General features: G+C 39.9%; 1 protein-coding gene across 1 annotated transcript in view; it reads right to left on the reverse strand.

Moving 5' to 3' along the window:
• FMN2 (formin 2) overlaps positions 1-27084 on the reverse strand; it is a 237273-nt gene that overhangs the window by 183168 nt on the left and 27021 nt on the right. The window contains 1 exon segment of the mRNA XM_069484677.1: positions 2963-3104. Within this exon segment, the coding sequence (XP_069340778.1) occupies positions 2963-3104 (142 nt within the window).

Raw genomic sequence — 27084 nt, forward strand, 5'->3', positions numbered from 1 at the left:
ATATCACTATATAATACAGTGTAGCCAGTTAAGAACACTGCAAATAGTTTATTACTATTAATAATTTTGTATTATCAAAGTTTGCAATTGATATAAAAACATGAGACTCTAGGCAAGGTTTTCCCTGTAATATTGACATTCTCACTCTTACACTTGGCCGACTAGAAGAGAGTGTGGCATGGCCGTCCAGGAATGAGACTGCCCCATGGAGGTGTCTTTCCAAAGGAATGTCATGGAGTCACAACAGGAAACATTTAGAAAACACCATTAAGTCACTTTAGACAAAAGAATGCTCCATGGCTTTGGGGTTTATAACAGTCAACTGGAGGAAAAAAAGAAGTTACTAAGTTAAATTACTTTTTACTTACCTTCATCATCCTCTTCAAGAATGCATATTTTAAAAGGAGACAAGTTAACACATTAATAATTACTTGCTCTAGCATTTGGCAAGCTACATCAAGTCATAAAGAAAAAAACTAGGTGACAAATTTTCTGGCATCAATTCCAACTACCATGGTTTACCAAACTAAAATTCAGATTACCACTTTCAATTAACCTTTAATCAATGTTCCTCCAGTACCTGTAACTAGTAACATAAAGTGTTTCAGAATATTTTTTAGAGTACCCTAAAATTTTAGAATATAAGTGTTTCAGTTAGAAAAGTTGAAAAAGGGCCGGGCGCGGTGGCTCACGCCTGTAATCCTAGCACTCTGGGAGGCCGAGGTGGGCGGATCGTTTCAGCTCAGGAGTTCGAGACCAGCCTGAGCAAGAGCAAGACCCCATCTCTACTAAAAATAGAAAGAAATTATATGGACAGCTAAAAATATATATAGAAAAAATTAGCCGGGCATGGTGGTGCATGCCTGTAGTCCCAGCTACTCGGGAGGCTGAGACAGGAGGATCGCTTGAGCTCAGGAGTTTGAGGTTGCTGTGAGCTAGGCTGACGCCACGGCACTCACTCTAGCCTGGGCAACAGAGTGAGACTCTGTCTCAAAAAAAAAAAAAAAAAAAAAAAAGAAAAGTTGAAAAAGATACAGTAGGATACATGAAATTATCCCCCTGTTCTACAATGCAAAACCCAGGATATGAACTGTTAAAAGGGATCTCCATGGAATCGATTCCTTCTACTATATCTACACCCGAGTATTTCGTACCAATAAATAATTTTAACATAAATAGAACGGTGCATATAATAATGGGATCAATACTTTTAGTTGTGTGCTTTTCCTTTTAAAACAAGAAGTACTTTCACTCACTTGCTTTATTTTCAGGTGCTATGAAGCCCCTCATCTCTGAGGATCTTTGCTTTAAGGAACTCTGCCTTGGTCTTTGATCAATTGTGCTCTGTGAGTGTGATGATAAACTCAGAATCCCACAAAGAACAACATTTCCTGGATCCTATCTCTCATTTGTTGTTCATTTCGGGGAGTACAGCCCACCTAGTGAACAGTCGGCCGTGTTTTAAAAGCACTGGACATTAAAGGAGGGAGATTCAAGGTCAAGTGTAGACCCCATTTAGTGCATTGGTAGAAGGAAGAAAGGCGTAAATACATCCCCCTCCAGAGACTGGAATAAAAATAGGAGGCTAGGCTACCTTTGCTGGACTTCAGGCAGTAGCCTATAAAACCTTTTACGCTATGGATCATTGTTAGTTTTGAAGGCAGTTCATGAGAACGGTAACATGTAATAATGATAATAATCATAATAACAGCAGAAAATACAGTGAGCCAGGGACTGCATTCTGCATTCTAATGCTTTACATAAATTCATGTAATCCTCAAACCAGCCCTAGCAGTAGATGCTAGGCTCATCACCATCTTACACATGGGGAAACTGAGTACAGTAGCTAGGAAATTTGTCTAAGATCACAAAGCTCCTAAGTGGCACAGCCCAAGCTCCATACTCTCATGTTATTACGCACTTTCACTGTAAGTCCAAATTAAGTTTCTAATGACCATCTTCCTCTCTATGACCCAATGTGGAAAAAAAAAAAACATCAAAATTCTTAACCCTACTACTTATGCTACCATTTAGGAAAATCTGGCGGAGAGAGATCCATGAATAGCAATGATGCCCTTTTATTTACTCTTCTCTCATGCATCAGAAAAGTCAATATTTAGTCCTGATCAGTCCACCAAGAGGAAGCTGGGAATTTATCACATCAAAATGAAGAAAAAACAAGGGATAAAGCAACCAAATCCCACAAAGCATTACATAAACACAACTCTCAATTCTGTATGAAAAATATAAAGTGTTTTCCTAGAATTGGGCGTGGAGATCATCCGAACTCCTCCAAATAAAGCTGATACTAATCTCATGCTGTCTTCCCCCACCAGTAACATAGAATACTTTTAAGACAGTGAAAGAAACAAAAACAGAAAAGAACCAAAAATCAAAATTAAAAAAGATCACATCTGAATGCTTTGCAATTACGAAAAAGATCACTTAAAACTGAGATTTAATAAAACTTAAGTCTTTCTATCTTGCCTCTCCTAGTTATTCTCTGAAGATAAAGAAAGGATTAAGAAAAGCACACACACAAAAACACAGTATGTGAAGAGATTCAGAGGGAAGCGGTAAGGTCAGTCCTTTGAAGGCAACAGACAGAAATGTCTCCTCTCCTCCAAACAGAATGTGGAGCCTCAGCCTACAGCACTCAGCCTACAGTGGTGGCTTCAGCTGGATGCCTGGAGGCAGCAGCTCTCCAGCTTTAATGGACACAGCCATTATTGGAGAATACCAGTGTTCTGTCCCTAAAATTCTAACTCAGTAGCCTTGAACATGGGGCACAAGAATCTTCAATGTAACAAGCCTCTTAGTGCTGTGATTTTAATTGGGGTCTCTGAAGATGATGCTCTAAAAAGAATACTTAGAAGAGAAACCTAGACTCACTACCCAGCAAGCAGTGCAAACATACACCACGTCACACAGTTTCAGAATGTCCGCTGTCCAGCTGTCTTACCCGTTTCCACAGGTCTGTATTCTTCTTCGGGAGGTTTCGATGGCGTCCACGCAGACGGAACCCGCCTGGGAAACTGCCCTTCCGAGTAATCCAGCGAGTGTGTGGGTTGACTAACTGCGGCCCAGGTGTAAAGTTGATCTTGCTGTATTTAAAAACAAACAAAAAAAACTTAAATGCTGAAAATTCAATTATGAAAAAATAAGCCTTGACTAGCTTATTGTAAGATCATTTCTATGTAAATCACATGTATATGACATTAAAACAGCATTTTATATTATTCAAGGTAGATTCCTAGGATACACATTTCTTTCACTTTTTTTTTTTTTATATAAATCTACCTGTCTCCACTTTTTTTCTATAGTAAAACCTAAGTCTCTTTGGAGGGAGAGATGCTACCCTAGGTCTGCAGGGAATTATAAGGTCAGATGATTCAATTAGAGAACTCCCTGAACTAGCATCTTAAAGGGACATCATATTCAAATGAATTTAAGAATTGTTTATGCACCTGTGAAAATGCCAAAGGACAGGCTGTACTTGGGCACCAAAGGACAACAATAGCTTCTGTGCTTTCAACAATAAAAGGCCCAGGAAACCGACTTATGTGGGGTCCAGGTTGGAAACTATTTGGGAGAGAAACCATGAAAAAAAATAAATGAACCAAGAATAAAAGAACTAGACAAGGATCTTCTGGGCAAGAGAGGCTTTGCCAGATGCAAAACAACAGAATCCGGACAGACCGAGGCAGTGGCTTATAACTATACCTAGAGCCAGGGGACAAAGTATAATTCTCACTAACGAGGCCACTTCGAGGCATATAAACACCTTGGAAATCTGCTCATTAGGATTTCAGAATGACAAGGTCAACCGTTTTAGGATGCATGGGCTCAATAGATGCATGCCCTATATTTGTGGCATTTTCCTGACTCAGATATATTTCCCTATACCTTTGATCAACACAAAGTAAAGAGAACAGTATGGTAGAGATGAAAAACAAAAATACACTGTCATCACCAAGTTGAGACTAGAAAGTAAACGAGTTAAACCAACAAACAGATGTTGCTATTCCTGTAATTTACTGAATAAGTTAATAAATCCACAAAATAGTCTTCAACGTCAACAGGATATAATGTACAGATCAGTTAGTTTAAGCTTTACATTGATGGACAGTCATTACCCTAACTGAGAATTCAGATTCCCAGGGTGAACTAGGATTATATTACAAAGGGCCACATCTCAGACCCAACTAAGCATTTCAGCTATTCCTATATCTTTCAGCTATTCCTATCTTAATCTACACCAAAGGCTTTGTTATTTAGCATACTGCATATCAGAAAGAGCTTTTCATTGGTGAAATCAGCGGCTTATTTAATTAACATAATAAATGTTGGGCATGAGCTCTCTCATTGGACAACCTGAAGGAATTCAATGCAAGTAGATGGGCTACAAGATCAGAAAATATACCCATGTTTGAAAAGGTTAAGACTCAAAGGATGATGTCAAGGCATAATAGCCCTCAGTGCTACATCCAACTACTAGTTTACTGCTGCAAACAACTAGACACAGAATCCTGCATTCTTCTTGTTCGTATCATATGAAACTTTCATGCAAGATTTGGTCAAGCACCTACCCAAGTAGCAAGCTGGACACGTTCTGACCTCTCAGGAGGGCTTGTATGGACTCTTGCACGTGCTAACGTGTGTTTCATAAATGTCTATGTTTTGGGCAGAATTTCATGTGAAATTTGCTTTCATTAAAACCCAGTAAACCCTGACACCATACACAAAAATTCACAGTGGATCAAAGACTTAAACATAAGACCTACAACTATGAAACTTTTAGAAGAAAGCATAGGGAAAAAGCGTTACGACACTGGTTTTGGCAATAAGCTCTTGAATATGACAAGGCACAAGCAAGAAAAGTAAAAAATCAATAAACTAGACTACATCAAAATTTAAAACTTTTATGCAAAGCGCACAACCAACAAAGTGAAAAGGCAACTTGTAGCATGTGAGGAAATACTGGCATATCATATCTGTTAAGGGTTTACTATCCAGCACATATAAAGGACTCGTACAAGTCAACAAAAAATAACCCGATTTTAAAATGGGCAAAGGACTTGAATAGACTTATTTCCAAAGAAAACACAAAAATGAGCAACAAGCACATGAAGAGATGTTCAATATCACCAATGATTAGGGAAATGTGAATCAAAACTATGAGATATCACCTCACATCCATTAGGATGGCTACCATAAAATAAAAGACAGAAAATACATACTAGCAAGAATATAAAAGAAACTGAAACCTCTGTGCACTACTAGTGGTAACATAAAATAGCACAGCTGCTATGGAAAATATATGGCAGTTCTCAAAAAATTAATAATAGAATTACCATATGATCCAGCAATTGCACTTCTAGGTATATAACCAACAGAACTGAAAACATGATCTTGAAAAGATATTTGTAGACTCATGTTCATAGCACCATTGTTCACAACAGCCAAAAGGTGGAAGTACCTGGTTCTAGTAACAGGGAAATTCTGGTCTCATAAAATGATTTGGGCAATGTTCCTTTCTCCTCTACTTTCTATAAGAGCGTACATATATTGTATATGACTAGTTTTATTTCTTCTTTAAATGTTTGGTAGAATTCGCCATTGAATCTGAGCCCAGAGTTTTGTTTTTATTAATAATCTCGTTTTATGGATGACAAAAAATTCTATCTTAAGGGGGGGGCAAACTGAAGACTAAATGACAACGTGTGTGTGCATATACATATATGAATGCTTGATTAAACAGCTTCTGCAAAGCAAAGGAAATAATCAACAGAGTAAATAGACAGTCTACAGATTGGGAGAAAACGTTAGCAACTATACATCTGATAAGCAGTTGTCCCCAACCTTTTTGGCACCAGGGACTGGAGCGGCTGTAAATACAGATGAAGCTTCACTCACCCACTGCTCACCTCCTGCTGTGCAGCCTCCCAGTTCCTAAGTTGCATGAAAGACAAATTTTCCATGGATGGGATTGGGAGCGGGAACAGTGGTGGAGCTCTGTGGCCCGGTCTGGTCCCTAACAGGCCATGGACCGGTACCAGTCTGTGGCCCAGGGGTTGGGGACCACAGCAATAAAGGGCTAGTATCCAGAATCTACAAAGAACTCAAGCAATCAGCAAGGAAAAAACAACCCCATTAACAAGTGGGCAAAAGACACAAACAGAAGTTTTTCAAAAGACAGACAACAGCCAACAAACTTAAGAAATGTTCAACATCCCTAATCATCAGGAAAATGCAAAGTAAAACCACAATGAGATATCACCTTACCCTCGTCAGAGTGGCCATTATTAAAAAGATAGGAACACTCATACACGGTTGGCGAGACTGCAAATTAGTACAACTTCTATGGAAAATAGTAGGGAGGTTCCTCAAAGAAATATAGACTTACCAATCGACCCAGCAATCCCACTATTGAGTATCTACCCAAAGGTAAAGAAGTCATCTATCAAAAGGACATCTGCACTTGAATGTTTATCACAGCACAGTTCACAATCGTAAAGATGTGGAATCAACCTAAGTGCCATCAATTCATAAATACATATATACACACATACATAACACACACACATACATGTATCATGGAGTACTACTTGGCCATAAAAAAGAATGAAATGATGTCTTTTTTAGCAATTTGGCTGGAATTGGAGACCATTATCCTAAATGAAGTATCTCAGGAATGGAAAAACAAACACTTCATATATTCTCTAATAATTGGGAGCTAATCGATAGGCACACAAGGGCACAAAGAGATGTAAAGATCATTAGAAATCAAGAAGGGGGGATGGTGGAAGGAGGAGGGGAGGGGTAAAAACCTACCTATCAGGTACAATGAACACTACTTGGGTAATAGGCACACTAAAAGTCCCAACTTAAGCATTATAAAAGGTATTCATGTAACAAAAACATTTGCGCCCCCTTAATATTGTGAAATTAGAAAGCAAATTCTTATGCCTCAAGAGGCCTTGAAGAATTTATGAGAGTTCAAGAGAACACAAAAACATTCATACTGCCATGATTTATGCTTTTATAAATCTAAAAATATTATACTATATATAGTATACAGTATATATTATAAATTTGTAAACCCCCTCAGTAAGTATATATTAATATCATTTGTAATTAGATGAAAAGCAATAAATGGCAGTTGGAGCTGTCCCCAATGGAATGGGATCTCTCCCACTCTGTTCTGAGCCTGCAATAATGGTGAGGATGGGCTTTCTGATGTGGCTGCCAGCTTGTTTCAAGTTGAAGATCCTATCAGCTTATTTCATTAGCCCCCCCCCCCACTTTTCACACAGTCATAACAAAGTAGTACCTTACTCTTGGTTGGGTGAGGAATACCATTTTGAACTCCATACCCAATAAAGAAAGACATGACAGCTCAGATTTGTTGGGAGTGGGGCTATTACTGTCCCATAGAGAAACCAAAAGAGTTAGAAATAAGAACAGGGGAAAAAAGTGTTGAGCCTATTAAAAAAAAAAAAAGAAAGAAAGAAAAAGAAAACGGAGACTATCTCCCAAATTACTCGAGATCATCTGGAAGACATTAACACAATACTTTTATCTCTAATGAGGTTATAGCAACGCACTTTATACCCCAGTGTATCAGATGGAAGACAAATACAAAGAGAAGTTTCATGGGCTACATTTATAAAACCACATCAAAAGACAGCCTTTATTACTTTGCCATAGTTGGACAACCAGGCCAACTTCTTAAAATTTCTTGTAAGTCTCTGACTTTATGGTATCACAAGAATATTCTATCATCAACTACAACGCAAATAACAAAATCTCGGAATTACGGGAAACAAAACTAAGCAGTCGGGCTGGAGGGGAAACAGTTTTTATGATGACATTTCTCAAATTTTTTTTGTTGGCTCCAGATAAAAGAGTATGTATAAATATTATGTAGAAGATTTAAAGATACTAAAGAATGAATAACAAATAATAAACATGCAAACGTGGTATTAATTAGCTCTATTCTTAAATTACATCTGAACTGAAATACTTCCATTAGCAATGTTCAGCCTGTCATTTCATCAGCTAGAGGCTTTATGAGAATGGGGACAAAACAGGGGCTGTATTAGGGTTTAGAAGAAAGTTAATTATCAATCACTTAGGCACAGAATGCAGGGCGGGTACACTCGGTCAGTAATGCACCGTGTCAAGAGAGGCCGGGTAGGACCTTGGGAATGCCGATTAGTAAGTGCGTTAGATTCCGGCATGGGGGAAGGAGATGCCGTTCTGTGATTTTAAAGAAGTATTTGATCTATATTTAGAAGTTCATTTCCATTCCGTTAGACATCTGAATTGTTGGTTGACCTTCGAAGAAAAAAAAAAAAAAAAATCACTGAGGTCTAAATGTTTCTTTCCTAACCCTACATTAGGGCAGAAACATGTCCAACCAACCTAGGGACATTGATAAGAATAAATTATATAACATCAATAATGCTCTGACCACCACCCAGAGAGGTCAGTGGACTTACCCAAGGTCATAGCACATTCAGGAAAGAAAAAGCAAGGCTTTCCTACATCCAGCTAAGCATATGAGCTTTCCTGTAGTACACAGAGCTTATATTCTGAGGCCTTGAAAAATCATCTTTTATTAAAAGAAAATCCAAGCTGAACTTAACATGGCCTTCTGGCTGAATTAAATTTAAATATTTTACACACCTTCTAGCATGATCCAGCCAAAAGAAACAAATGAGAGAGGTAGGCTCTTGCAACAATTAGGGAATAGTTTTGAAGTTAAAAGAAAAAATTAATTTTAAATCCTAGCCCCTACTCAATCTTGAGCAAGTTAATCAATCTCCCCAAACTTCAATTTTCCTTCTGTAAAATGAAAATATGAGATAGTTTTTACAAATCATGGTGCTTCAATATCTAGTAAGTGTTCAATAAGTAGTATCAACTTGTTATTACTAGTTAATATTGCTTCTTTCCTTCCTTCGTTCTGCTTTTTCCCTTTCCTTCCTTTTCTATATTAAAAAAAATTAATGTGATAATCATTCACTAGTTTCATCTTTAGATAATGCAGACGTGAAGGCGATTTTTCTATTATACTTCTGAAAAAAGTGAAAGTAAATCATTCAGTAAAGATGTGCAGAACCGTAACAAAAGCTATCATTTCTCTCAAGTGACTGCCATTTCAAGGAAAGCATTAAACTAAACTAACAATGACTACAAAAGCACCATTTGAAGAAGCCACACACTCCCACAGATTTCTTACTATCACACACACACCCTTCAGTTCTTGGGAATCATTAATGGTGAACAATTACTTTGTGTCAAATAAACTGGTAAACGCTAAAGCTAAATGTTAAAGTTATAAACATTCCGGCAGCTTCAGAAGATGGTCATACAAAGTATTAGCTATTAGCATAACATTGTAAACAATTTGTCATTGAATAATGTAAGCTGTTAGGTAGATCTATCGTTTTATATGATCAATAGTTAAATGCCTTTTATTACCAAAAAAATACCTTTTATCACCAGAAAAAGTTTTCTTGACGTTCGTTTCCTAGATTTCAGCAAGTACAATGAAATGAACTTGAAACTGGATAATTCCATTGTTCTGCCACTCTTTGTAAAGCTTTCAAAACCTGCTCGATTAGCAAAGTAAATCTTTGTTTCTAGATCTTATTTTTTTTTCTTCTCTCTTCTTGTCTTCCTGTGCATTCTTCTTCAGGCAATTAACAAACTGTGTGTATTCATCTAACATATTTCACTTGCTCAGTGATTCCTACTAACCTGCAGATGTTCAAATTCCATCTTCTCGGAGGAAACATTTTGCTTTATCTTTTCTGGAGACAGGTCCTGCCAGACCTTTCCTACTTTGCATGTGGCTTTCCCACTACAGAAGTGGATTCTTTCTCTAACCGTCCAAGGGGCCAAATGAGGACCCTCCAGCCTGCCATCTCAGCCTGCTCTAATTCAGCATTTGGAAATACAAAAAAAAAAAAAAAAAAAATCTGTCCTCTGAAGCAAGTTCACAGTCTCTTCTTCAGAGACTAAAACCTGCTTTCCACACCATTTACGGGAGCCAGATTCCTGACTCAGCATTACCCCCTCCTAGCACTTCCTTTGCAAATGCAGCATGAGCAACACGATGAATTAGAAGGAAACGCTTCTGTAGAGACTTACATCTCACAAGCAAGTGATCGATAAATTTTAAGCATCCTAAAATAAACGTTCATGAGCAGTGAATGGTTTGGAATTTAAACAAATGGTTTTTGATCTGCTTCAAAGTCAGCTAAACAGTTCCCTCTGCATGAGGCTCTTTTCAGTGATACACATTTATAAAACCCCCAAGTTTTAGCCGCTATTTTTTTTAAAAAGGCATCTAATTGGGTGGGATATGCCAGTCTCCAGATGGAGAGTTTTTGGTTTGTTTTTTTTTTTAAATGATGTAAAGAGTCCTTTTATGGACTAACAAATTCCAGATTGTTCAAAAATTTTGGAAGTACCAATTATTAAAAATCAATTCTCAATAAAGCATTGCCCATCCAATCTCCCAAACTAAGAAACCTTGATCGTTGACAACCCTGCACCTCCTAAATTCAGAAAGTCTCCAAAAGTGATCATTTTCATCTCAGATGTCTCTAGACTTTGTTTCTTACTCATTCCGATCACTCTGGGCTCTCAGACCTAGTTTAAAATCATCTAACTCGGGCACCACATCCCGGTAGCTCACTGTCCACCACGCAGAACATCATCATCCAAAGCAAAGATGAGCACGATCCTTCTTGCTACTAAATATCTTTGAGGCCTGAAATGATTCTGAGATAGAACTGGGACAGCTGATGTGCGCGGGAAGATGCCCTCAATGACAGCCAGCGCCCATCCCTGTCCCCTCTGATCCTTCACAGCCACCCTTGTTTCTGCCACCAGGAGTGCTCACTATTTCTTGAACGTGCCAGGATCTTTCAGAGCCTGATGCCTCTGAGGCAGAAAGCAGTTTTTCCTCCCAAGAATAACTTGCCTTTTCCACACTGCAAACTCCTACGTAACCTTCAAGTGCTAGTTCAACTACCATCTTTCTAGAGTGAGGGTCTTCCTCCCGCTTACCCAGGTGGAGTTGATGGCTGCATGTCCTGTGTTCCCACAGCACTTTGCACTAGCTGCTGTCTGCGCCAGCATTTACCCAGTTTCCACTGTGATTTCTCTCTCAAACCTTGCCCCTCTGCTCCCCATTTCTAACTAGAGCGTAAGTTCTCCTAAGCGGGTAAGCGCCGTGGATATTAACACATATTGAGTCCCCTACGACACATCAGCTTATCATGATCTAACAAAAAGTGCATGGAATTTAAACCAGGCAACTTCCGGGTTTAAGTCCTAGCTCCATTTTTGCTAGAAACTGAGCAGCTGAAAGGACACAGGTGAGAGGCTATAATGTTATCGGGGCCGATGACAAGGTTTGGAACCTGGCAGCGAACAAGAATAGTAATGCCACTGCAAGAAAGGGGGACCACTTGATGACATTTTGCAGACGAGTCTGGTTTTAGATATGTTGAATCTAAGAAGCCACTGGAGGTTTTCAGCAGGCAAATAGAGATGAAAAATTAGGGCTCGCAGAAGTGACTGGAGTTGGTAGTCTGCACGCAGGTCAGTGTGCACGCGGGTACATGTGCATACAGACAAAAAGGAGGAGAGGGACGGGGGAGACACCTAAGGACTTTACATTGGTGCCGGGCGCGGTGGCTCACGCCTGTAATCCTAGCACTCTGGGAGGCCAAGGCGGGTGGATTGCTCAAGGTCAGGAGTTCGAGACCAGCCTGAGCAAGAGCGAGACCCCGTCTCTACTAAAAATAGAAAGAAATTATATGGACAACTAAAAATATATATAGAAAAATTAGCCGGGCATAGTGGCGCATGCCTGTAGTCCCAGCTACTCGGGAGGCTGAGGCAGGAGGATCGCTTGAGCTCAGGAGTTTGAGGTTGCTGTGAGCTAGGCTGACGCCACGGCACTCACTCTAGCCTGGGCAACAGAGTGAGACTCTGTCTCAAAAAAAAAAAAAAAAAAAAAAAGGACTTTACATTGGGACATCTCTATTTTTGCAGTAGGAAAAAGAGGGGGAAAAAATGGCATTTTTCAGCAAGCTAAGTGAAGAGGAGTTTTCAGGAAGTATTGGTTAGTTGCCTCAAATCCCACCAGAAGAAACGGAAGATGAATTCTCACAACTAAGGAAATCATAACTTTTCCAAAATATCTCAAATACCATGATGGGACTAGAAATTAGATAACAAGGGGCCAAAGAGTAAAGTAGAAAAGTAGAAGCCAATTCTCCAGGAATTTGGCAAGAAGAGGAAATCCACAGAAGAGCAAGTTGAGGATGCTCCCATAAAATTGCACACTTCCTAGTAAAATTAGAAAAAGCTCCCAGCTCAGAGAAGATGGGGGTGGATGGTTGCTGAGGATAAGAGTGGAAGGCATTTGAAACAGGAAGAGCCACCAGCAGCCAGTGATGGTGGGGAATGAAATGTCCGCCAAAGCAGTAAGCAGACAGCTCAGAGCCTCTGGAAAGTTCAGTGGATTTTGCCACCGTTTTTGTGACGCTCTCCAATAATCACCGAGAGCTCTGAGTAAGGGAGGAGGTGGTGGTGGATAGCCAAGTAGACACTCTAAAAGGTCAAAAAGCTGAGAAATGCTAAGATAACAGTGGGCTTCTCTCTGCCTGGATCTGCTGAGCAGAGCAGCAAGGGTTCCAGAAATAGAATTTCCTGAACTGCTATTCTAGGGATGCTGTCTGTGCTTAAGCTTCATAGCTCATACAAGAAGTAGGCACACGTGACAGGGCCACCGTGCTGAGGTTCCCCAGCAATTATGGGAACAGCCCAGGAAGAGGAAAGCCTGATATGGCTTGAATCTACTACATGACGCTACTGCTGGAATGAATTTGGAAATGGACGCAGAGGATCAAGTATATAAAACTCGCCCTGCCCCCTCCACCCAATTAGATGGCAACAACTCTCAAATTGAGGCTGGGGGATGCGGAGAGGACATCCAAGTCCTATACCAAAGATTTTCTTAAGCAAAACAAGATAAGAAACCACATTCGCAATTTGGCATGACTCCCCTCCCCTCGGAATCCAGACTTCACCCACACTGGAGCATACATTTTCTCAGAGGTGTTGTTAGCTGAAGGTGAGGTTTACAACCTGCTTCAGGAAAAACACACTCGAAGCAGGAGTAGCACATACATTAAAGCTGCCTGTTGGGTCTCTTTTCACCGAAAGAGAAGCTAAAATAAGGGCTTAGCCTTAAAATTTGTCACCAACCACTTCCAGCACAGGAAGCAAGCTGGAACTGACATCAAGATCTGTGATAAACTCTGCTACTTATAGACTGGAGTGCCTAGTGGGTGCTTAGAATGGGAACTGACTCAACACTTGTAGAATATATTGCCACGATGGCGTTATTATCATCATCATTTAAAAATAAGATCTGCCTTCACACGCAGTGCTTAGATCTACTGAGCTCAAATATAATTAAACAGAAGTAGAGAATTTGAATGAGTCATTTCTAAAGACCATGTACTTAAACTAATGCAACAATTGGGATTTAGGAACCAACAAATTTATCCATGCTATCCACGTACAGTCCCACTGGGAAGACGGTTTATTAACATACTCTTATTTCTACTACATATTACTTATTTTCTGGAGCTAGGGACAAAGGAAAGGCTGTTAGAACCTGTCCCTCTGCCTTTGAACACACTTGTGAAATGCTAACACATTTGTATTCACAGCCTGTAACGATTATTTGAAAATAGACTCACAGACTCCTGCATACAAGGCACAATGGTTAAGAGCAGACATTTCAGAGCCTAACAGACCTAGATTTGAATCACATCTTTGCTAATTATCATGACCAGTTTCCTTCTCATTGAAAACGAGTATAACAAAACTCCAAAGCGCAGTTGTATAACGATCAAACGCAGTACGTAAGACCCTTAGCAAAGTGAGAGCTCAAAAAACGCTGATTTTTGTTATTAAAAGGGTCATTTAGAGATCAGTTTGCCTTTTACCAGTGAGGTCACATAGTCACAGCTGAGAAACAAAACTAATTCTCATTACCTAGCTCAGTACTCTGTAGCTGGATTTTAGTCTCAAGATACTATTAAATATCAGTGTGACCTTAATTAAAGTCTTGATCCAACAAGGTTGTAAGCAAAATTTGCCTTCCTGGTATCTTTTTTGTAGACTTTTCTTGTGTCTGGCTCACACCTGTAATCCTAGCACTCTGGGAGGCTGAGGCGGGAGGATCACTTGAGCTCAGGAGTTCGAGACCAGCCTGAGCAAGAGCGAGGCCTTGTCTCAAAAAAATAAAAAATTTAAAAAATTAAAAGACTTTTCTTGTGTCTTTTACTTTGTAAAAAAACTTTCCTCATGCTTACATTGTTTCTTGTTCATGGCAAAGGGGAACATGAGATGGGCTGATGTCTTTTTTCATTAATAATCATTTTACCTGGTACAGAAGAGACCAACCAGTTTCTATCCACACGATTTTTTGACCATGTCTGCTGGACCTCCTAGTGGACCTCAGGTTTTCATTTGCAATTCATCATATCTATAAACATCCATGATCTTTATATCTTAATATAAGTTCCTGTATAAAGTTTTATACAAATCCTTAAGGTGGAAAAAAAAATTTCAATAAGAATTAATCATTTAGCTAAAGGAAATAATCCTTTAGCAAATTCAACTTAATTAAAAATCTGTTTTATCTAAAGAAGGAGGTATGTTATTTTAACCTATCAAGAGACTTTAATGGAGTAAGTGAAATTTCAGAAGAGGACAAAAAATACTTTATCAACATTAGTATTTATACATAGCAGATTTACTCCAATGTTATTGCAACCTTAACTACATCCATATTTGTTTTCATCTGTGCTTGGGAGAAGAAAACCATAACTGCTATTTTCTTGAGCAATAAACTCCCATTTCTCTCCAATTTAAAAAAATCTACCTAAGAAATTGATCTTTTAAAATCAAAACTATTACAATTTTCCAGTGAATATATTTTACAGTGTGAAATTTAAAATGTCTTCCAACAACTCTATAAATGGAAATGAAGTAATATTCTGAGAATTCCCCTTGCATAATTTGCAATGACCAGCAGGGGGCAGAGCTAAAGATCTGACGCCGGAATCCCTGTGCATGAATCAGAAGAAATTTCCAAAATGAGGCTGAAGAGTTCTATTTTTGACTGAAATTTAGCATCTCAGTTGCTATATTTGCTGAGCTTAGAAACATGCCAAGAAGAAATGTCAACCTAATAATCTCTTCAGCAAAAATTGGGGGGGGGGGGGGGGCAGAGAATCAACACTGCAATTTTTTTTTTTTTTTTTTTTGATTCAAAGTCTCACTCTATCACCAAGGCTTGAGTACAGTGACACAATCATAGTTCACTGCAGCCTTGAACTCCTGGCCTAAAGCGATCCTCCTGCCTCAGCCTCCAGAGTAACTAGGACTACAGGCTCAAGCCACCATGCCCAGCAATAAAATAATTTAATGCAGTAGCAATGCTGGAATTAGCAGAAGAAATGGAATAATGTAACATTACTAGTACCTTGTTCATTTTATGCATACAACTGAGGTACAATTAAATAATTTACAAATCAAATCAGAAATACTTGGTATACATGATAAAGGTAAAGAGAAAAACTGCAAAAAGTAATTTTATATCTGTATGTGTGCTACATAATAACTTCTTAATCTAGAATATGTATCCTACAGACAAGATTATTGCAAAAGTTCTTCATACTTTTCTAGGGTTGTTTGAAACTTTGATAAACAAAATTTATTTTATTCTCAGTCTCAATATTCTTTAATGTCTCCTAAACTTTAGGTAACTTTAATGTTTCCTAATCCCTTGTAGTTCAGAAAGAACATACTGATAATTATATAAAGGAAGAAGCAAAACGAAGAATAATTCCGGGGATTAGGCCCATGGGTACAGTATACATTGAATGAGAGTAAATATAATAATTTTTGGCCGGGCGCGGTGGCTCACGCCTGTAATCCTAGCACTCTGGGAGGCCGAGGCGGGTGGATCGCTCGAGGTCAGGAGTTCGAGACCAGCCTGAGCAAGAGTGAGACCCCCGTCTCTACTAAAAATAGAAAGAAATTATATGGACAACTAAAATATATACATACAAAAAATTAGCCGGGCATGGTGGTGCATGCCTGTAGTCCCAGCTACTCGGGAGGCTGAGGCAGGAGGATCGCTTGAGCCTAGGAGTTTGAGGTTGCTGTGAGCTAGGCTGAAGCCACGGCACTCACTCTAGCCCGGGCAACAGAGTGAGACTCTGTCTCAAAAAAAAAAAATAATAATAATAATAATTTTTATTCAGCTGCATTTCTAGACCTGAACATCTGCATTTTACATTTTTTTCCAAATAAGAACAATTTAACAGTTAAACAAAGTCCGTATAAGAAATAAGAAGTCATGTTAATTCCACTGAAGATTCTGTTAACCACCTGGAGACCAACTCAGTCTCTCTCTCTCAGCTGAGCAGTTTCTCAATTAAACACAAGAAGTTAACCAAAGCCTTAACGAGCAGTCCGGGGAAAACGTTCCTTCATTAAGCTTAGTTTTAGCACAGCACTATCATCAGCTGAACTGTAACTCTTGAGAATTCAAAGGTAGGACCTTCTTTGAGTTAAAGAAAAAAAGCCAAGAGCAGCTTCCACATCGAAGTAGCAACTGATATTTACAGAACACACTTTCTAGAGCCAGGTTTCCCCAAACTTGGCTGATTAAAAACTCGTATTCCGCTGGGAGAATTGGTTAGCCACTTGTAGAAGACTGAAACAGGACCCACAGCTTTCACCTCTCACAAAAATCAAATCACGGTGGATAACAGACTTAAACCTTAGGCGTGATACAATCAGAATTCTAGAAGAAAATGTAGGAAAGACTCTTACAGACATTGGCCTAGGCAAAGAATTTATGAAGAAGACCCCCAAGGCAATCACAGCAGCAACAAAAATAAATGAATGGGACATGATTAAATTAAAAAGCTTCTGCACAGCCAAAGAAACAGTCACGAGAATAAACAGACCACCTACAGAATGGGAAAAAATTTTTGCATACTACACATCAGATAAAGGACTGATAACAAGAATCTATTTAGAACTCAGGAAAATCAGCAAGAAAAAATCAAGCAACCCTATCAAAAAGTGGGCAAAGGACATGAATAGAAATTTTTCAAAAGAAGATATAAAAATGGCTAACAAACATGAAAAAGTGTTCAACATCTCTAATCATCAGGGAAATGCAAATCAAAACCACAATGAGATATCACTTAACCCCAGTGAGAATGGCCTTTATCAAAAAAACCCAAAACAACACATGTTGGCGTGGGTGTGGAGAGACAGGAACACTCATACACTGCTGGTGGGACTGCAAACTAGTGCAACCCCTGTGGAAAGCATTATGGAGGTATCTTAAACAGATTCAAGTAGACCTGCCATTTGACCCAGCAATCCCATTACTGGGCATATACCCAAAGGAAAAAAGGTCATTCTGTAACAAAGACACATGTACCCGAATGTTTATAGCAGCACAATTCACAATAGCAAAGATGTGGAAACAACCCAAATGCCCATCAATACATGATTGGATTAGTAAACTGTGGTATATGTATACCATGGAATATTACTCAGCTATAAGGAATGATGAAGATACGACATCTCTATGGTTCTCCTGGAGAGAGTTGGAACCCATTATATTAAGTGAAGTATCCCAAGAATGGAAAAACAAGCATCACATGTACTCACCAGAAAATTGGTTTCCCTGATCATCACCTAAATACAAATCTGGGAATGACACCAATTGGACATCAGACTGAGGTGGGGGGTGGGGGAGGGGATGGGGGTATGCCTACACAATGAGTGCATTGCGCACTGTTTGGGGAGTGGTAACACTTGAAGGTGCTGACTCGGGAAGGGGGGGTGGGGAAGGGAGGGATATATACCTCATGATGGGTGCAATGCGCACGACCTGGGGAACAGACACGCCTGGAGCTCTGACTTGGGGGGAAAGGCGGTACAGGAGCAACGTATGTAACCTGCAATTCTGTATCCCCCATAACAAGATAAAATAAAAAAAAATAAAAAAAAAATTTCCCTCCTACTCCAATTTCATTCCCCTATAAAAAAATAAAACTGTAAATGTTTTGTTTTTTGCAAAAAAACAAAACAAAACAAAACAAAACAAAACTCGTATTCCCAGAGCCCACCCCTCAGATCTAGTCAATCAGACTTTCCACAAGCTGGACCCCAATAATCCAAATTTTAGAAAGCTCCCCAAGTAGCACAAAACCGCGGAAGAGTAGCCTAAGATGAAGCTGCTGAGCTAGCCAGGAAGTAGCTAATGGAGGCCAAGGTAGGCCATAAAGAAGAGGCCGGGCACAGTGGCTCATGCCAGCAATCCTAGCAATTTGGGGGGATCACCTGAGCCCAGGACTTTGAGACCAGCCTGGGCAATAAAGAGGCCCAATCTCCACCAAAAACAGAAAAATGAACTGGATGTGTGGCACCCACCTGTAGTCCCAGCTACTCGGGAAGCTGAGGTATGAGGATCATTTGAGCCCCAGAGTTTAAGGCTGCAGTGAGCAACTGAGACAACAACACACTCTAGCCTGGGCAACAGAGTAAGACCCTGTCTCAAAAAAAAAAAAAAAAAAAATTAAATAAATAAATAAGTTATGGTATTATCCTCAGGTTAAAACATCTCCATCAACTATAACAAGATCGGACTTGGTTTTTAAAACACCACTCTTTCATGGAGAAGGAATGGAAGAGAGAATGAGCAGAGTCACAAAGACTAATTAGGAGATTACTTATTGCTTGAGTCCAGGTGCAAGACAAAGTGGCTTGGACCAGGGTGATGGCGATAGAAATGGAGGAAAGGCCAACAGATTGGCTGTGGAGGGTGGAGAAAGGGCACAAGCTGTGGAGTTGGGTTTCTTGGGTTAGAATTCCATCTCTGCCACTCACTAAACAATGTGACCCTGGCCAAGTTACTCACCCTAAGTCTCAGTTTTCACATCAGAAAATGGAAGTCAGATTCAATACGTTATTTAAATTAAAATTTATTAGTTGAATCGATCATGTTAAAACACTTGGCAAAGTGCTGGCTTGGCCCTCAGTAAGCACTGAGTCATGGCATAAAGAAACAAGAAACAAAAAGTCCGAGTTTTCTTTGGCTCTATCCTCTATTTCTGCCACCTGAACTGGGGGAAACCAAATAGACCCACTTGGACTCACCAATCTGCATGGAGTCAGATTCCCCATGGGATCTAACTCCATCTCACCCAGAAGCGAACAGTATCCACCATTAGGTCTTCATAGCCTATCTCCGAAGTCTAAAATTCCCACTCTAACGAAATAACATTTTAAAAGACATACCTGTAGCAGTTGTGAAGTGAAATGGTACAATAGCGATATCAGATTGGTGTCCACTAATCCAGGCGCAAATTCTGAAAAATCAAGTCCAAACAGCCTATACTGAAAGTGAATTTTTTCTTACCAAATAGCAAGTCAAGCACTCTTCATTTTACCCTTTGTTTTTTAGATCATTTTGCAAAGCAGCATAGGTAGACCGCTGTGGATCAGCTGCACAATGTATACCCGGGAAGGAGAGGGATTATAATAAGCACCAGCGGGCGGGACCCTCAAAGACCAGCTAATGCGTGCGTGGGTCTCAAACTGTCTCCAGAGCGCCCCCTGTCTTCGGGGCGTTGTGTTGCAGCGTCCTGACGTTCCTAACGCGCGATTTCTGCCTCCACCCTCGGCTTGGCTTCCACCGCCATCTATGTTGAATCCGAAAATTACTTCATATTCCAGTAAATACTGGGTGCATTTTAAATACAGTATTAAAAGGAAATGCTTTTCTCCACCCCATCCTGTGATCCTGCGACTGTGGCTCTTCTCCATCCTTCTTCAGTAAACACAACCAAAATACCATCAATATTCACCAAAACCTACCTGGTACCTGGAGAAGCTCAGTATCAGAAAACAACGTTGACAACCAAGCCACGGTATTCCTACCTACAGGCTTAAATGCGGGCTCTCTCCCAACTTAGGAGCTACCAAGAAACTCACTTCTGATCCGCACCCTTCAGCCTCTGATCACAACTGCCGTCTTCTCAGGACGCTGCTCCCTAATTAATCACTGATGCCAGGCTTTTCACATTGAGCACAATGCAAATTGGAATCTGAATCACCTGGTTCCAACTGAGGTTTGGCTTTGAGTAGCTAGTTTTCCTGGGCTGAATGGCCCAACGCAACCCACCTGACGTGTGAGGCTTTCTCTCCTGAGCCCCGGATACAAATAACCAATTGCTTTTGCATATATGTAAGCCGATAGCCTCAAATTCGGTAGGATCTAAATTGAACTCGCTGTCTTTGCAACCTGTTCTTCGCCTTGTATTTTACACACAGTAAATCGCATCGCCCTCTACGCTATGGCTCAAGCCAGAAACCTGGACATACCCTCCTTGTCTCTGCCCTCTCCCTCACCTTTATGCAATCAATCCAATCCCCTAGGCTTGTCATTTCTACCCTCTAAAGCAGCGCTTCTCAAAGCGTGGTCCCCGGGACCAGCAGAATCAGCATCACCTGAGAACTTGTTAGAAATGCAAATACTCCCTCCCCATCCCAGATGTCCTGAATCAAAAACCCTGCGGGTGGAGCCCAGTAATTTATGTTTTAACAAGTCCTTCAGGAGATTCTGACTCTCACAGTTTGAGATTACTATGAGTAACCATACTAATCTGCCCTTTTTCATCCTAAGTTTCTTTCCCAAATACAAGTCAAATAATTTTATTAATTAATTATTATGGTAGTATGGGAAGACAGTTAAGATGTATAATTTGTTAAAGGAAAAGCTGAATTTTTTGTACTCATGCAAGACCCTGGATATTTTGAAGTCTTTTAAAAGGAAAAAAAAATTGTGTAACCAGATGTAATATTTTTAAAAAATAAAAGGATCTTCTGCTACCTACCTCGTTCAGAGCTGAGGGCAATATATCCCTCTCTTGGATTATTGCAACAGCCTCCTCAGACTCTTCCAGCCTCTAAACCATACCCACAGCACCTCAGTCCATACTTCACCAACACCCAGAATGCTCTATTTTTACTTTATTTTATTTTTTTAATTAATTTATTTATTTATTTATTTTGAGACAGAGTCATGCTCTGTCACACTTGGCTAGTAGAGTGCAGTGGCGTCACCATAGTTCACAGCAACCTCAAACTCCTGGGCTCAAGTGACCTCCTGCCTCAAGCTTCCCAAGTAGCTGGGACTACAGGCACACATGCCACGATGCCCAACTGATTTTTCTATTTTTAGTAGAGATGGGTCCTTGCTTTTGCTCAGGCTGGCGACTCCTGAGGTTCAAGCGATCCTCCCGCCTCCGCCTCCCAGAATGCAAGGATTACAGGCATGAGCCACAGTGTCCAGCCCCGAATGTTCTTTCTATTAAATAAAAACAGGAACCTGATCAATCATACTCCTTCACCTAACACCCTCCAGTGGCTTCCTACTGCTCTGAGGTTTAAGGTCCAATTCCTAAACCTTTTTTCCAGAAGCTTCACAAATGGCCCTGGGTACCATCCAGCATCATTTCTTAAGCATTACTTCTGCCCCTGTCCCTCCCACTGTGGCTCTAGCCTCCAGGCACACTGACCACCCAAAACTCTTCTATCACCTCCCATTAAATACTGTGCCACCGTGTCAGTTCACCCATTAGCCACCTTTGACAATAAGCTACATGAGTACAGAAAGAGGATCCACATTTTTCATAGAAAAATTCCACAAATATTGTGGGACAGGCTTGTGACTATGCAGCGTTGGAGACAGAAAGAGAAGTCAAACTCTCAGAATAAATTCACCTTCTGTATGTTACCTGAGTATAGACTAGGGGTCAACTGCAGTCTGCAAGCCCCAACTGGCCAGCTGCCTGCTTTTGTAGGTAAGTTTTCTTGGGAAACACAGCCATGCTTATCCATTGCACACTGTCCGCAGCTGCTTGTGCTGTACAACAGCAGAGTTGAGTGTTTGCGACAGTCACTATAAAATATTTACTAAAGCCTAAAATATCTCCTGTCTGGCCCTTTATAGGAAAACCTTGCCAACCCCTGATCTAGACAATACAGATAACAAAAAGAGAATAAATTTTTGTTCAGATTTCCAAAATCTAGTAAAAATTGGGAAAAAAAAAAAAAAAAAAAAAAAAAAAGCTCTCTAAGCTCCTAAATGGGATGATGTTTTCTCATTGGAAGGTACCTTCACTTTGACATAGATTCCCAATTCCATCCTTCTCCTGGCTCTTGAGATGAGGGAGAGGTCACAAGAAATACAAGTCACATCAACAGAACTCATTAATATTCAGTGCGTATGCAAGAGCAGTATACGAAAAGAAAATCATGACAGACAAGTTGGGCTGAGTCACCGGTTTTAATAAAAGTCCATCACACAAATTCAAAATGAGTTCTGAGTCACCCAACACTGCTTGCCAAACGGGTGGCGAAAAATCACCAGTTGTGAAAGCCAAAATGGGTATCTAAGATGGCATAATCCTTTTAAGTGAGGAAAAACAAATCATCAAGAAGAAAGTATGTCATTGCCTTAAAAAGTGTGACTGCCACAAATGTGTTTTTAAAAAAATTCATCTTTCTAAGCTTCCATTAATTTTATGGTTAGTGAACATTCTAAAAGCCAGAAAAGTATGGACTTATAGCCATAGCTGCCCAGAAAACTTCATGGCAAGGCAAGTAAGAATAATTACCATTACGACTTTTGCAACAATACTCTTGAATTGAGCATAATGGGAGGAAAAAAATCACCTGTTTTGCCTTCTGAAATAAAACACACACATATTAGAAATTTACTAAAGCATATATATGATCAGAAATATAAAATAATCTCAAAATATGCTTAAACATGACACTCTCAAAGTATGCTTAAAAATACATGTAGCTTAAACAAGCCTGATGTCGTGGTGCACACCTGTAGTCCCAGCTACTCATAGGTAACCCCTGATCATTCAAAACAACTCACTTAATATATTCTCCAGGTGCTCCTCTCCTCTGCCACTAGGGCTTTTCTTATAGTTCTCTGTTCACAAAATCAAGGCGTGTTAATATTTATTGAATGGCTATGTCAGGTTCTGTGACAAGAACTTGAACGATAATCGTTAAAAACAGTAATTACTAATAATTACCTGACACGATGTGCCAGACATTGTGCTAAATGCTTTATAAATTAATCCCACTTAATCTTCAAAACACACCTAAACGTAGACATTATATATTACACGTGAAAATTTTAACATGAACTTGGGTAAATGTCCTAACCTCTTAAGTAGGTGAAGGAGATGAGATTAGAATCCAGTCTAGGACCGGAGCCCACCCACTCCTAACCACTCTGGGAGACCTCTCAGGTGAACACAGGGACACAGCATTACACCCAAATGGATTTGCCCAACGGGTCACCTTCACACAAAATTTAATTCGCATTCGGGCATGATATGTCGCAAAGGACATCCATGCCATAGGTCCTTCGAGAGAGAAAATGCAGATTTAGATAAAGAAGGTGTCTAAGGGACAATGGCTTCTAATTCTGAACAGCATCCTATGACAAAGTAGAACTTAACCAGGAAGTAACAGTTGGGAGCAGAAGCCGCGGTGCCCACAGAGCCCCGGAGGTGAGAGAAAGCACGGTCGCTAACACTTCAGCATGGGAAGCATTTGGAGGAGCAGAAAGGGAGTGAGTCATGAGCTGCAGAAGTAGGAAAGTGTTGAAAGGTAGGAGGAAGATCATGGAGGTCCAAAGAATTTGGGCTTTATTCTGACAGAGAAACCGTTAAAGGTTTTATGTAGAAAAATGATATAATCAGATGTACATATATCACTGGGTTTCTCAGCCGTGGCACTACTGACATCTTGTACTGGATAAGTGCTGGGGGAAGGCAGGAGATGTCCTGTGCATGGTAGAATGCCTGGCAGTGCCCTTGGCCTCTACCCACCAGATACCAGCTGCACCCCTCCCCCACCGTGGCAACCAAATATGTCTTCAGTCATTGCCAAATGTCCCCCAGAGGGCAATATGACCCTGATGTCAAAACCACTGGACTAGATTGAGGAAATCGGACTGGAGACCAGTAACTGGCAAACCCAAGAAGGTGAAGAAAGGCCCAATGTGATCACCCAAGCAAGTGATGACCGAACCTGAAAGGTGATTTTCCTGATTCTCTCTCATGTTATACAATATGGCCTTACAATCCAGACCTCCATAATCATCTAGAGAAAATTCCAAGTCCACCCTGTGCAAAACCTTGTGTACCTTTCAAGCTTGTAGCAGCCAGTGGCGTCATGATTCATCCCTCCTCATGATGGACATCTACAGACCTCCTGGGTACAGCCTTCACTCGCCAAGGACTTTATCACGTGGCCCTGTGTCTGCTTCCTAATACCAAATCATCCACAATCCTGTGGGAATTAAATCCCGGCCAATACCCTGAGCTTCTCAATACTACCAACAAAGGGCATTCCCCTCCACCAGGGGATGGACTTTGGAATCAGTAGAACACCCCCACCTCTGAAATCTAAAAGACCAATATTCTATTCCTGTGGCCACAATCTCCAACGAATTCCTTCTCTCTGTATTCTCACTACACCTGTTCATTCTCGAACATCCTTAAGAACTTCAACCTTTTGGTTCGTCAACGTTCTCTTAATTTATTATAATTGTTTGCTTATCTTTTAGCATATAACCTATGGTCTATGCCAGCAATATCAGCTCCCTTGCCCTCTAGGAATTGCCACCATGATGTCCCAAAGAATCACAAATTCTAGATGTCCAAAACAGAACTATCTTGCCTGAAACCTGTTCCCTTTTTAGTATCCTGACTCAGAATATCTCAGAAATGCAAATCAGAAACCCAAAGAAATCATCTACTCCACTTCCCCACATCTGATCAAATGGCAAGTCTTATCGATTCTAAATCCTAAATATTCTCCTCTGTCTTTTTCCATTCCCACTACCTCTGTTTCAGTTTAGAGATTTTTTTATCACCCAGAAGCTAATTTTAATTTTATTCAATCCATTCTCCACTCTGCCACCAGAGTGATATTTTATAAATGCCAATCTGTTTATGGCTTAAGTACTCAAAATTACTCAAAGCATCCCCAGGGTGACATATATGTCTTTGTTTCCATGTCTGGCCTCCTTTCCATCCTTCATTCTCCCAAATGGTGCTCACATGCACCTCCCTGCCTTTGTACATGCTGCCTGGTCATCTCCTTTTATGGCTCCTCTCTGCAGCAAACTCCTACTCGTCCCTCAAGTCTTGCCCCATGTATTATCTCCTGGACTATCAAGGAGAACCACTTAACCCTTCCCCTTTGCTCCTTCTGTACATGTCTCCACTGGGATCCCAAACATGATTACAACCTGTGGTGACAGTTAACATACACAGAACGCTTAGATGTTTAATTTGTATTCACACTTTCCTCTCAGAAACTACTACTTTATCTCCCATTTTACAGAAGAAACAAACTTTGAGAAATTAAGCCATTTACCTAAGTTTTCATAGGAAATAGGAAATCCAGGACAGTTTGATTATAGAGCCCACTTCAGCCACTAAGCTCCAATAATTTATCTGCACATCTTATTTCTTTAAACCAGACAGTAATCCCATTGGGAATAGAGGCTTTCTTTTCATCTTTGTGTTCCTAGGAAGTTGGGGGTGGGGGGCAGAAGGGAGGAGCTGGTAAAAAAAAAAAAAAAAAAAACTTAAAACAGTTATAAGTTCCATTTATAACTACAGAAGTCATAGTTAAATATCAATAACCCAATCTAAATTAGAAGGCAAAGTCAGTCTTCTTCTAGAAGAGTTGAAGGAATTCCAAGAAATGGCAAGAATGAATTGAAAAATCAAAGATATTCCGAATATAGGGGGGGAAAAGGCATGTTTCTTCTCCCCAAAAAAGAATAATAAGAGGTAAGGGGATACTTTTGAGCATGTGATTTTTTTATTAAAAACACAGAATCCATTTGAACTTGACCCAAGGAAATCCTTGTTTAGTCACCTGGGGGTTGTGATATTGGGATATTGGAATATTGAGAAGGAAACAAAGTCAGAGCACACTAAATACCTCTGCAGTGCAATATTTACACAGTGTCTAGATGTTTTCCAACTTTTATAATGAACCTATAGATAAAACCTTAACCTGAAAGGTACACCCTAAAGATACAAGTGCATCTAGTAGAAGCTGGGAGGTAGATGGGGCTCAGAGTAGGCGGAGGCACTAATAGTCTAATTTTACAAGGTGGGCAAGGTAGCAAGAGATATCACCTAAAGTTGATGAACAGCAGCAAAAAACCATAGGCATATTTTTTAAAGTTCAAAGGATTATCATTAAATTGAAACTAGAAATAGCAATATTGGAAGGAATAGGGAAGGACAATGTGAGAGTTTGAGCTAAATCCTCTCCTGTGAGTGACGGTCAGAAGGCAAGGGCAGTGTCAATAAAGGCATCAGCAAACATAAAACACTGCAAGTCAACACAACTAATATGAACTTTGATTAATAAAATCTTATATTTTACTAATGACTTCTACGTTGAGATTACAAAGATGTCTTCAAGGAAATGTCAACTAAAAGCTGGTCTGAAAATTATCATTTTATTACCACTTTTAAAAGAAAAACAATTTTTTGAGAGTTGATACTGTACAAAAACATTTCAAAAATAAATATACAGCAAACTTTACATAGATGTATGTATATGAATGCATATTCTCTTAGAGCTGAAAGATGTATCAAGGCTTTTACTGCTTCTCAGAAAAAGATTTGTGTGGGCTTGACTAAATAGCATCTAAGTATTCTTCCTGCTCTGAAAAAAAAATGAACTCAAATACAAATAATCATTTCTGTTTGTTCACTTAAGTCATCTTTCTGCCTATGGTGACAATGAGTAGAGTACATTTCATTAGTTTTCTGAGAGTGGCTGCTGCTGGTTTTGGTTAATGACTTATCTTTCAACAGTTTCAAG

Source organism: Eulemur rufifrons, chromosome 11, assembly GCF_041146395.1.
Source record: "Eulemur rufifrons isolate Redbay chromosome 11, OSU_ERuf_1, whole genome shotgun sequence".
Classification (NCBI taxonomy): Eukaryota; Metazoa; Chordata; class Mammalia; order Primates; family Lemuridae; genus Eulemur; species Eulemur rufifrons.